Source organism: Diceros bicornis, chromosome 14 (genome assembly GCF_020826845.1).
Source record: "Diceros bicornis minor isolate mBicDic1 chromosome 14, mDicBic1.mat.cur, whole genome shotgun sequence".
Lineage (NCBI taxonomy): Eukaryota > Metazoa > Chordata > Mammalia > Perissodactyla > Rhinocerotidae > Diceros > Diceros bicornis.
This window is the reverse complement of record NC_080753.1, coordinates 23,352,790-23,365,808: the sequence shown is the minus strand read 5'-3', so window position 1 is coordinate 23,365,808 and position 13,019 is coordinate 23,352,790. Positions and strand designations below refer to the sequence as shown.

Below are 13,019 nucleotides of genomic sequence, written 5' to 3'. Positions count from 1 at the left end.
AAACTATAAGCAAAATTGTGTGCACGTGGCCCAAAGCTTCATCACAGTCTCAAAAGGGTCTATGACCCCAAAGAGGCAAGAGACCCTGGTGGGCAGCAGGCCCCGGCTGCTGGACAGGGGTTCAGAGAGGCTGACAAGGGAGATGCAGGTGGTTCTGCAGGCTGGTTCTGGGAGGGAAGAAAAAAGCTTCTAGGTAGTGGGTGGAGGGGAGAGTAGGACGGTCTGAACAGAACTGGGACTCTGGAGCCTGGCTACCAGGGTTCCAATCTCAGCTCTGCCACTTACAAGCTGCGTGACCTTAAGCAAGTTACTGCCCCATTCTGTGCTTCCATTTCTCCATCTGTAAAGTGGGGATTAATGACAGCATCTTCGCAATAAGGTGGCTCGTTGACTCTGTTAACATACGCGAGGCACTCGAGACGCTGCCTGACACACAGTAAGTGCTCCATACGCGCTAGCCATGGTCGCACGGCCGTGCCGCTGGACAGGACCTAACGAGCTACTCCACCTGCCTTTCCCCGCTCAGCCGGCATGAAGGCATGGGCTGAACTTCCCCCTTCTGGATGAGGCCCCTTTCAGTTGTCAGTTCACGGTGCATTCATTCTCTCGCCCTCACCAGTGAGGGGGCATGAGTTTGTTGGGGAGAAGCCCCCATCACCTAGGACTGGCTCTGAGGCTTGCTCAGAAAGACTGCTCCCAAAAAGCAGTCTCAGAACTCCAGGCCTCACCAGCCAGCCCGGCCCACTCCAGTGGCCCACCGAGTCTTCTGCCCAGCCTGCCTGGGGTCTGCGCAGCCCCAGAGTCATGCCCTGGCTGGCGCAGACCAGATCCAAACCAGAGGGCCGAAACCAGAAGTGAGGAGAGCAGAAAGGCTGGGAGACCCCTGATTACTGAAGGGGCCCAAAGTGTGTGTGTGGGGGATACAGGACATAATACAGTTATTGTAATAATACAGTTATTAACAGACTCAGCTGTGCTGCATTAACTCTTTAGTTGCTGGTTCAGGTCTGAGGGAGGGGCCAGGACAGCAAGAGCCAGTCAAGGGGCAACAGCCATTTATTTCAATATTTTAACAACCACAACAGGTGTGGATGTGTCAGCCCTGGGCCCACACCACTGTAATTCCTTGTGTGTGTGTTGGGGGTAGGTGAAGGGAGAAAATCTAATTCATTTCCAGCAATGAAAATCTCAAAATTATTTCATCTGCATTTGTGGGTGCAACGACCCCTGTTACAGTTTTATGCATCTCTGGAAACAAAGTTAGGGACTGACTCATTTGCTTTATACTCTTTTGTTGTTGGTGTTGTACTTTCTACATTTGTCTATAACGTTCATGAATTCCTTTTATAAGCAGAAGATAAATTATTTAAAGTTGTATTCCCAGAAGTCTGTGCGCTCACAGACTTGGGGGTGCAGCAAGGAGAACGTAAGACTCCGTCTCTCCATCTAGAACCTCAGGGTCTGGTTGGTGAGGTTGGACAAACCAGAAAAAACTGGTGATGGAGAGAGGGAGGTGGCTGTGCCAGGCAGTGCTGACAGGTGCCCAGGACCAAGGCATGGGGTGCCATCAGGTCTAACAGGCCCCTGAGAACTCAGACCAGGATTAGAACTCAGACTTCGTAAGTGTAGGCAGCACAGATCATCACGGAGGTATGAGGAGGCCATGACCCCAGTGACAGTATTGTCCCAACCAAGACCCAGGTTTGACAGACCGGAGTGAACCTAGAACTTATGGGGCTGACTGTTTAGGCTCTAGCTCTAGGCTACCCAATATGGTAGCCCCTGGCCACAGTGGCTGTTGAGCACTTGAAATGTCACTAGTCAGAAGTGGGATGTGCCTGCTCTAAGCGTGGCACACCAGATTTTGGAGACTTAGTATGAAAAAAAGAAGGTAAAACATCTCATTAGTACTTTTGATATTGATTAAATGTTGAAATAATATTTTGACTAATTTTACCCATCTCTTTTTACTTTTAATGTAGGTACTAGGAAATTTAAAATTACACTTGAGGCTCACGTGATATTTCTATTGGACAGCACTGGTCTAGACTGTCCCAGAAAACCCGGGAACTCTCATCACATAAATAGAACCAGTCACAGAGCAGTTGTTTTGAGTCTCTCTCTTGTCAAACAACAAAAGCCCAACCACAGGGTGCAGAGGGGAGTTTCCTCAGACCCACAAACAAATCTGTCCCAAATGCCCTTCTCCCAAAGGTCACTGCTATTTGTCACACGAGACAGTTCAGGTGTCACTTCTTCCGGGAAGCCCTCCTTGACCACCCCCTGTGGCTGGATTGGCTGCCCCTGCTCTGGCCTATGTTCTAACAGTCTGTTTACTCACTCGTCCTCTGCACTGGGCAGGGAACTCCTTGAGAGCAGCAATGCTGGCTCAGCCATCTCTGAATTCCAGCATCCAATGCAGGCCTGGCATGGAGCAGGCAGCCATCAGTGATTGTGGAACATGAATCCTGCTTAGCTGGAGGTACCACTGCTGCATTGTCTCTACACACAAGTTCCCCATAACCTCTCCTTGGGTTTCACCCTGGAGGAGCTGACATCCCTAATCCCAGGCTTCCTGCCATGAGCCTCAGCCATGCCTCCTCCCAGTAGCCGCCCTGGGTTGGCATCAGGAAGGAAGGGAATGGACACAGGGTAAGGCTGATGTCCACTTGGGCCAGGGCAGGTGGGGCTGCCTCCTCTGTGGCAGCCAAGGTGGCCCATCCAGACCAGACCCTCAGACCTCAGAGCAGAACCGTACTCACCAGCGGAAGGAAGGTCAGCAGGGGCCGGACTCTTGGCCGAGCTTTCAGTGTGGCCGTTCCTGATTCACTCACAGAGTCAAACCGATTGTCTCCGTAATAGATCCCATCTAGAGGAGACAAGCGAAGGGAGACCATGAGCTGGAGAGCAAAGGCATGTGGCCAGCTGATTTCGATCTGCCCTGCAGTTCCCAGGAAGGAAAACCAGGCCCTGCAGTTGGCCGCTGTTTGACTCAGCTCAGCACCTCTTATGTAACTAGGTCCTACGGATGGGGTGTGTGCCAATGGGCCCACTGAGGCGGGATTAGGAGGGACTCCAGGGGGCGGTTTCTTGGGGCCTCCCCAGTGTTCTTGGGGCTTTCAGCCCCCAGCAGCCATCTCCCTCCTGATCCACCCCCTACAGGTCTTGAGCCTTTATTCCCACCACGAGTAGTACTTCCTTCTGGGGCCCTGAGAGCTTGGCCGAGGCCCCTGGCTAAAGCTTATCTCTGAGAGAAGGGGGAAAACAAGTTGGCTTTTCTCTCAAGTGTTTGAATTTCTAATCTGGAACAAGCAGAGCAGATGAGGTCACCTGCTGCCCCCAGTGGCCCAGACGCCACCTTCTGGACTCCTCTGACTGGAGATTCCCTGAGCCCCCAAACCATTAATGGTTGTGTGCACGGCTCTGATGTGCCCTTGAGGGCAGAGCAGAAAGAGCAGGACAGTAGGGTCCATGTGACATAGTACAAATCCCAGCTCTGCCACTGACCGTGTTGCTTAACCTCTCTGGGCCTCAGTTTTCCCATGTGTACAATGGGAGTGATGATGGTGGCAACCTTGTAGGACTGTTATGAGGAATAAGTGTGGCCTTCACATAGTAAGTGCTCAACAAACACAGTCCCTTCCCCTGTAGGAAGATGATATGAAGGACCTTCCTCTTCCTCCAGCAACTGGGCCTGTGCTAGGGGCTGTTTCTACAGTAATGGGGAGGGTGTGAGGAGCAATTCTCACTTTCTCAACCAATCTCCCTCATGACACTTAACCCACATTGATAAGAACTCAAGGAGGGCTTTCATCCATTTAATAAGGCATGAGGGACTTTCTCCTCCTCTATAGCCAGAGGGGAAAGAGAAGAAAGGTCAAATTTTCAATTAACCAGAATCCTACTAACCAAAACATTGAACAAATTGTGATGACTTTTCCGGTTGCACATGACTTTAGGAGAAAATTGCAAGAAAGCCAAATGATTTATTCAAAAGAGACTGGGCTTGTCAGGAAGGTCCTGGGATCAGCGTACATTCCCCCCACATTCCTGCACCTACAGCCACGGCCCTCTAGATATTGAGAATCTGGGCCCTGAACGTGACATGAGGCTCCTGGGAGCACCCCGGGAACTGGACGCAGAAGCCTTTGTGAGCTGTTCTACCAGGCAGAGGGTCGGCTGGTCATTCAAGATTCTCCACCTCTCAAAAGGGGCCAAAACGGCGAGCTCTCCGTATGCTCCACACATCCCTGGGGACTCGAGATTCCAGCGCTGCCCTGTCCGCTCACTCAGAGCAAGCGTGATTCCCCAGTCCTGGCGGCCAGGCTCCGCCGCGCCTGCGCCTGCTGCTGTAGCCCAAGATGCCAGGGGGCGGGGCTGGGAGGGAGAGGGAGGAGTTATAAGAGTGCAGATGTGGCCCAATCAGAAACAAGAAAAGTAGAGCTAACTGGACACACCCAGTGGGTACCACTAAAGCCCACCTGATTCTCCCTGGCTTCCAAGAGTCTGCGTGTTGACGCCAGGATCTCCTGGGACATTCCCTAGATAGTTCTGTTTGGACATCAAGGTCCTAGATCTGATGCGATATGGCTGCAGGGCCCTTAACAGGACTGGGCGTGGCGTGGGGATTAACACTGGGACTAGGAGAGAGGCGGCTCCTAGGCAGACCATCTCTCTAATTATTTCATTTACTCTCTGCACTAGCGTTGGGGTCTAGGGCGCCTCCTTTCTACAGCTGAGTTGTCAGGATATTAATGGCTACTATTTTTGTGTGCCTAGGAGCTTTAGAAGCGAGCAACCTGGCAAAGTGGTCACTATAATAGTAGTAATAATATAATAGGTAAAATTTTCTGAGCAATTTCAATGGACCAGGCACTGTTCTGGGCATCTTATACATTATTGATTCATTTAATTCTCAAAACAGCCCCATGCAGTTGGTACAATCATTATCCCCGCTTTACAGATGAGGAAACTGAGGCACAGAGAGGTCAAATAATTTGCCCAAAGCCTCAAAGTAAACGGCGAAGCCAGGTTCTCTGCTCCAGGGCTGATCTCTAAACCATTACACGTGCTGCTCCCAAAGCCTGGAATCCTAATCCCGCCATTTACAGGACGTGGATGGGAGAATGGGGGTTCGAGGGGCAGGGGGGCTCTTTGAGGGAAAGGGAGGCTCTGTTCTAGCCAAGGAGCAGCACTGGGGAGGGGTGGGAGGTGGAGCAGCCTGCCCAAGGCCATGCATAGGTCAGGACAGAGCCAGATCTGAGCCAGGGCCAGCTGACACTCATGTGGACGCTCTAAATACCTCACAGATTCCTTGACTCAGCCATGACTCCGAGGCACTGTTTGTTATCTCGTTGGTTGGTTCGTGGTTGTTTTCAGCAGGGGAACCTCTCTAAGAATACAGTCCTTCTCTGGACAACCTATGGAAGGGGAGCAGCTGTGGCTGAGGCAGGGGTTTCCTCCCTCCTCACTGGGGCACCTCTTGGAAATCCAGTTTGATTTCCCAGTTCTAAGAGGTGTGGCTGGGACTCAGGGAAGGAAATGTGACGGTGGAGCAGAGGCAGGGTGGTGTGATGTGAGAAAGACTCCACTGGCCATCACTGGCTTTGAAGATGACAGGGGACCATGAGCCAAGGAATGCAGGCAGCCTCTAGAAGCTAGAAAAGGTGAAAAAACCGATTCACTCCTAGAACCTCCAGAGAAGAACAGAATCGTGCTGACACTTTAATTTTAGCTCAGTAAAGACCAGTATCAGACTTCTGATCTACAGAACTGTAAGATAATAAATGTATGTTGTTTTAAGCAAAAGAAAAAGAGATGTGGCTAGAGGTGTGACAGGCTTTACCTGGGCCCCTCATACCTGGGCTCAGTTCCCGATCGGTCAAGGCACGCCAGCAGGTGAGGCAAGTGTGGCCCCTACCATAAGCTAGGTCCTCCAAGGGCTTAAGGCCAGGGCCGGGGCTTTCTGAACCTCAAGGTGAAGGTCCAAAACTAAACAGAAAGACAATAGAGTCCAACCAGGGGGATTTTCCTATGGAGGTAAGTGAACTTGGCTCAGATCACAGTGTCAGGGATGCTAGAATGGGCCTTCCTGAGAAGCAGCCCCCTCCTCAGTGGAGGTGATAAAGGAGGGCCAGGCCATCTCTTCAGGGAGGAAGGGAAAGTGAGGAGGTGAAGGGGTGAGGGAGAGGAGGCTGGACACTTTGCCCTCTGAGGACACAATGAGACCGCTCAATCAGGAAAGAGGGGACCTATCCTAGCATCACGTCCACCCTGAAACCTGGAAACTCCCTCTGTGTCTGCCTTTTCACCTGATCCCTTTCCCACTGGAAGAGCTCTTGGGGATCTCGGAGGTTTTGAGCTTGCCACATGGACCAGAGAGGCAGTGGAGGAGCATCCCAGTGGGATTCAGAAGGCAGGAAAGTGGAGAGCCACCGTGGACTCAGAAGCTTCCAGAGAAAGAGAAGAGGGCACCTCCAGAAAACCCCTGGAGCAATTCCAGCAGCTAGGAAACCTTGGGAGACGGAGAAACAGGTTCTGAGCAGAGCCTGGGGCCCAGGTGGACCACAGCCCTGTCAAGATACAAGCCTCTCTGTCTGGCAAATTCATCTAAAAATGACACAGTGATAAAATAGGAGGAGATCCAGGTCTACCTCCATTCACCCAAACCTGATCGTTCAAATAATCCCAATTTCTCCCCAAATGAAATCCACTTTCTGACAGAATTGTGCTCAGGATTCTTTTACGTTTGGTTATATTTCTCCCTCATATATTAACAGGAAACGAAGGCAGCTTACTTTCATTTACACTTCCACAAGGATCTGAGGTCACAGAAATACCATCTAATATCCAAAAACCTGGTTCAAAAATAATTCTTGGTGCCACACCCATTTCAGCAGGAAGGTTTCGCCTCAGAGTTCAACCCAGGGACCGCAGCTCCCCCCTCCATGGCCGCCCTCAGGAGAACGTGACCCTGCCATTGGCTGGAGGGGCATTTACGGTGTGGCCCAGGCTGCCTGGGCTATGAGGAGGCTACCACCAAGGCTCGGCCTCAGGCCAGAGACCCCCAGGCAGGCTGCAGCTCCTCAGCTGGGAGGGGAGGCAAGACAGAGCCGGGTCGAGGCCGGCTGAACTTGGGTTCCAGCCTCCGCTCTGTCATTTATTAACGGGCTTGGGCATGTTACTCGATCTCTCTGAGGCTGCTTCCTCATCTTTGTAAATGTGAACAATGGTCCCTACCGGGTGGGTTGGTGTCAGGCTGAATGAGAGAAGGTGTGTAACAGGTTAGCACACGCCTAGTAGATAATTTGTGCTCGGTAATTGAGAAGGCTGCTTGTCATCATCATCATCGGGCCCTCTCTGCCCCACCTCACCTTGCTCCACCAAAGGCTTGGGCTCTGGGCTTGAATCCAGTCATGTCACTGGCAAATTATGGGTGAGCACCTGTAGCCATGGGTGAGAGCCACCAGGAGGCGGGTGGCCCTTTGCTCTCCTGTCAGGGAGAACTCTAAGTCTGGACCCTCAGAGCGGCCCTCTTTGCAGATGGGAAGACTGAGGCCCAGAATGGGCAGAGCTGGCCCAAAGTCACAGAGCAGTGGTGCTGCCAGGTCCCAAACAGGGCCCCCGACTTGTAGTTCTGGGCTCTAGGCACAAGTAACGCAGGGCCTTACACACGGCGCATGGCCCACTGCCTCTCCCCAAACAGCCCGACCTGGTTCTCTGGGTCTGGGGCAGGGGTGTGTGTGTGTGTGTGTGTGTGTGTGTGTTAAGTCGAGGGGGGAGGGGATGGCCAGCTTTGGAGAAGCTGAGGGCTGGGCCCAAGCTGCTGCCTCACTCCCAGCCCCCAGGAGGAGGAGCCTCTGATGGGGTCTGCTGCGTTTCTCTTCTCACAGAGTTCAGGGTTGCAAGTCTGGTAAAATGCTTTTCCTACCTCAGCTCCAAGGCTGCCCCTGGATCTGCATGGAGGCTGAGCTCAGAAAGATTCTGGGACAGTTACTTAGCTCTTTCTCCAAATCCCAGACAGGTCCCAACTAGAGAGAAAATTAATAATAAAGATGTAAATGTCTAACATCTGTTAAGCATGTGTCATGAGCTGGGCACTATTCTAAGTGCTCTTTACATTTGCCCTCACAAACCTGTGGGGGAGGTTCTCTTATTATTCCCATTTTGCAGATGAGGAAACTGAGGCTCAGAGAGGTTAAGTCCCCTGCTCCCGGTCCCACAGCTGATGAGTAAAAGGGGCCAGGATTCAAGCCCAGGAAACCTGACTCTAGAATCCAGTTCCCTCTGGTCATAGCCAGCACAGCAGGGCAATGATGTTGGTTGGGATCCAGCATCTCTTGCTTTGGTCTCCTGTTTTTCCAGAGAGAGAGTCGAGTTGCTGAGGCCTAGAGGAAGGCAAATGGACGTGGGGATCAGATCTGGGGTCACACCCCAGCTCCTCTGTGTAATACCTGAGGACTCTGAGCACCTTCTCAGGCTCAGTTTCCCCACCTGTCAAATGGGGATAAGTACGCCTATTTTGCAGGAAGCCTCCCAACCTCAGGACAGGGAAAGAAACTAGCAGGGGTGAGAGGAGGGCTGGGGTGATGGTGTGGGGTCCCAAATTGCTGGGAGACCCCAGGAGCACTGGCCATGGGTCTAATCTGATTCCAGAGGCTTTAGCTGGCAGAGTTTGTTGCCTTGACCCAGAGTAACCCAGAACCCCAAAGCCCCCCCACCTCTACCCCACTGAGGTGGGGATTCCAAACCTAGACCACTAGGGAAGCCCCAGCCTTTCAGGAAAGCAGCAGGGGGAGCCCATGTGAATGTAACCCACAAATGGCCTTAATGAGGCCCTTCCTGCTAATTACCAGGTCCACATGACAGGAACCTGAAAAGACCAGTCTGTCCCAGCAAGCACCAGAGAGAGGCCTTTGTCCAAGGGCAGAGGGGACCTGAAGGTTGGGCTGGGCTGCAGCAGGGAGCCACAGAGTAGAGGAGGAGGGATAGAGAGGGGGAGCCTTGGGGGTGGGGACTGGAGGGGAAAGACCACAGCAGACAGGCCCTCTGCCTCCCAGCCAGGACCTGCTACTCAAGTGTGGTCTGCAGACCTGGGGAGGGACTTGTCGGAGGTGCAGAATCTCCCTCCAGCCCAAAGGACTGGATGGATGTACTTGAATGTTCGAGCTGCCCTGAGCTGAAATGACTCTGAGTCATTTAACCTATCCGATCCTTCTGAGTCTGTTAACTCAATTGAGAAAACATATGCAGTTTTTAGCATAGTGCCTGGTTCAAGAACTGAACACTGATAATAATAATAATGACGGTGATACTATTATTGTGATTAATTTATTGGCTGGGAGGGAGGGCACCCTGTAGCCGGTCTGCAGCGGTCAAAGGAGGGCCTGGCTTTCTGCTGAACTACAGGGACAGGAGGAGCTTATATAATGGGCAGCAGAGAGGGTGTGTGTGTGTGTACTGAACTGCCAGCAGAGCACAGCACAGCTCCCGGGGACAGGAGTAAACAAAAGTCTCCTTCACACCCCTGCAAAGTACAGGTCAGCTTGGGAGGCTGGTGCCAGCCTGGCTGGAAGTATGTGTTCAGCTCCTGGGGTTCATGGCTTCCTACCTGTTGGCCTGGCCTGAGACACAGGACCAGGGGCCCCAGGAGCAGGAATACCAGAACCAGCAGCCACCCCATGGAGTATTGGGGTTCTCCCTATAAGGAGCTGGCCACAGTCCCTACACATTTGTTTAGAACCTGCAGGAAGTCCTAAGGGGAAACAGAATGGCCTGGCTGCATCTGGGGAAGGAAACCCCAGGATTCTCAAATCTTCCTCGATTCTTTCCTTCACCCAGGAGCTGGTGAAAAACATGGACACTGGGCCTGAGCCCAGCGATTCTGACTTCCTGAGCCTGAGGTGGGGCCCCAGGAAGCTGCATTTTAAATAAGTGTCCTAGGGGGTTGTGACAAAGGTAATTTACATTTGGAGGAACAAGGCAAGAAAGAGAGTCCCCCAGCAAGCAGAGTGTACCATTGCTGGGGTGGGGTGGGGTGACTGTAGATAAAGAAGCTTGGCTCAACAAATCCAAAGGCAAGGGAGGAGTCCAGAGCAACTGGCAGCCTTGTGTCCGGCTGCAGCCTGGCCTTTATCGCAAGATTTGCAAAGATCCACACCTTTGCTTTCTCATGCATTTAAGAAAACAATCGTGTAGCCTTTTAAGACCCTTGTGTGGGCTGGGGGAAGGCAGGAGACTTAATGAAAATTGCAACTGCATTAAGTGAAGCCTTCCTAATATTTACTGGAATAAATGTTAGGGAAATTCTTTAAAGAAAAATTTACCCATCACCACCTTCACATGGCTGTTTGCATTTTACACACTGCACCCAGCCTATTCTTGTGCAAACAGTTTTACATGGCTGTAGCCACAGAGCAAGGTTACTCCTTAATTCCCTTACACACCCCTACATTGATTTTTGCCTCCTCCTTCCTACTGCCTGTTCTCCAAGGCTGGATACCGCCAGCATCTCAGAGAATGTCACAGACTCAAGGACCCTATGGAACTCTAGTCCCAACCCCTTTGAGACCTTAAGATAGCCTCTTCAAGCCTCAGTTTCCACTGGTCTCGGGTTAGGAAGAGGAACTGAAGCAGGGAAGGGCAGGAAGCACTCAGAGTTGGGAATGACCTGATAATAATAAATCATGCCGGCGTTGACAAATTTTTTCCGTAAAGGGCCAGCTAGTGAATATTTTTTGGCTTTGTGGGCCATCCAATCTCTGCTGCAGCTACTCAACTCTGCCACTGCAGCCTGAAAGCAGCCATAGATAACATGTAAATGATGGGTGTGGCTGCCTGTGTTCTAATAAAACTTTATTTACAAAAACAGGCCATGGGCCAGATTTGAACCAGGGCCATAATTTGCCAATCCTTGATTTCAAGCTTTTTTTTAAAATCCTCTTCAAAGCACTGCCATATACAAACCTCAAGCAGTCATTCTGTAGGCAGTCTGGACACCATCCCCATTTAACAGAAGAAAAAATTGAGGCCCAGAGCATGGCTAGCCCCCATATTATTGACAGAGGCAGGACTCCAAGGCAGGTCTGGTACCTCCATCATATCACAGAATCCCCAACGCTGGTCTTTCCCGTCCCCAACTCCACGCACATGTCTTGTTCAGCAGGGAGGAGGACCTCTGCCACACCCTAGGGAACACCCCCGAAATACTGGGGAGCCATCCTGCTGGGTGCACATTGTTTTCCACCCCTCCATGTACAGGGTGCAACCAGGCTGAGTCAGCTGGAGGCCCCACCCTGCCCTGGGGTATGGGAGGAGCTGCCCCCTGGGCTCCAGCCCTGTCCAGGCTGGTGAAGGCAGCAGCTGGCTGGACGTGACAGGGCACCATGCCTCCACTTCTTTCACCAGAGGGACCTATCCCCACCGGCAGCCTGCTCAGTGCAGGCAAAAATGTAGGGAAGTGTCTAAGGCATTTCTGAGGTCTTCCCTTGGAGAAGGAATGTGTGTTGGGGGGTGGGGGTGGGGAGGAGGTGTTCTCGGGCAGACGCTCCTCAAGTCACATTCACCTTTGAATTACCTTCCACAAAGTCAGTTCAGCAAGCTGGCTAACTGGTCTCTGGAACCCGACTGCTTGGGTTCAAATACTGGCTCCGCCTCATTAAGGAAATTTTGCAGTAATGGAAATGTGGTGGTTGCACAACTCTATTAAGTCTAGTACCCATCGAATCGCACACTCAAGAAAATCCTGGCTTGGCCATTTAAAGCTGTGTGATCTCGGGCATGTTACTCAACCTCCCTGTGCCAAGGTCTCATCTGTTACACAGGAGTAATAATACCTGCACCACAGGCTAGATGAGGATTCAATGAGTTAACAACATGAGGACTTTAGAATGGTACCTTGCACCTAAGAAAGGGTCAATAAATGTTTGCTACACTGGCGAGGAGAGGCGTCCAGGCCTCACAGAGTTGTACTTGGCAGCACACATGTATTTGTAAGTTCCTAAACCATGCCTCCAAACGGCCCTGCCCCTCCCAGCCTTTGGTCCTGCTGTTTGCTCTGCGAAACACTGCATGCCCTTTCCTCTCAGCACAAATGCTAGTTCCAGTCAGAGGTCATCCCCCTTCTCCACTCCTTATGCACTCAATCGTTTACAGCAAATGCTCGGAAAGGGCTAAATGACACACGGTCAGCTCTGTTCCCCCGCTGGTCTGAGCTCCTCGGGCCAGGGAGAGGTGACATCTTGTGTGCCCTGCTGCCGTCCAGGTGCCTGTGTTCCAACCGTGACAACCTGGGGCTGAGGCTATAACACCCTGTGTGGGTGGCACAGTGGCCATAAAGGTCAGCGAAGGTAACGGGGAGACAATGAAGGCAGGCGAGCTAGAGCAAGGATGAGTCACCCTCCTTGGGTCCAGAGCCTCAGATCATACACAAGGCATGAATTCCTGTTCCCACCCCCTGGTTTCCCCTAAGTGATAGAGGATATAAATTGCAGAAAGATGCAGTGATGCACAGCCAGAGCCCCAGGACCAGACAGACATGGTGTTTTCAGGTGCCTGCAGATACACCATCCTGCATGGGAGGCCAGGGGCGGCTGGCAGTAAAGAGGGGCTTCCTTGGCCTCCACTGTCCCATCTGGGGCCCTTCTGTCTGAGCCCATAGAAAACCCAGGCCCCAGGTTGACTTGGCAAGAGCCTGTGACCCTAATAAGTAACTTGGTGTCTTGCATAGGCTGGTATCCGGCTTGCAGTAGCTGTTGTTGATTTTTCCTGGGCCTCGCCTGTGCAGAGCCAAGTGTGTGAGCACCCAGATAGCAGCCCCCTCTCTCCGCTCGACCGGGAACTGGGGGAACAGAGGAAGCGGAAAGGGCGCGGGTTGAAAGGACCACCGCCTAGCCCTCAGTTCGAGGAACACTTCTGACTCAACAGTACTGCCCAGGGACGGGGGGGGCACTGCAAACCCCAGGAAGCCTTTCTGGCAACAATAACGCAAACATCACTTTCACCGAGGAGGGAAAATAAAT

The 13,019-nt window shown here is 52.1% G+C and overlaps 1 protein-coding gene across 1 annotated transcript in view; it reads right to left on the bottom strand.

Annotated features, from left to right (window-relative positions):
* Nucleotides 1-13,019, bottom strand: part of C14H6orf132 (chromosome 14 C6orf132 homolog) — a 33,748-nt gene that overhangs the window by 20,010 nt on the left and 719 nt on the right. Inside the window, exon 2 of the mRNA XM_058554391.1 lies at nt 2,763-2,869. Coding sequence (XP_058410374.1) covers nt 2,763-2,869 — 107 coding nt within the window. The remainder of the gene's footprint in view (nt 1-2,762; nt 2,870-13,019) is intronic.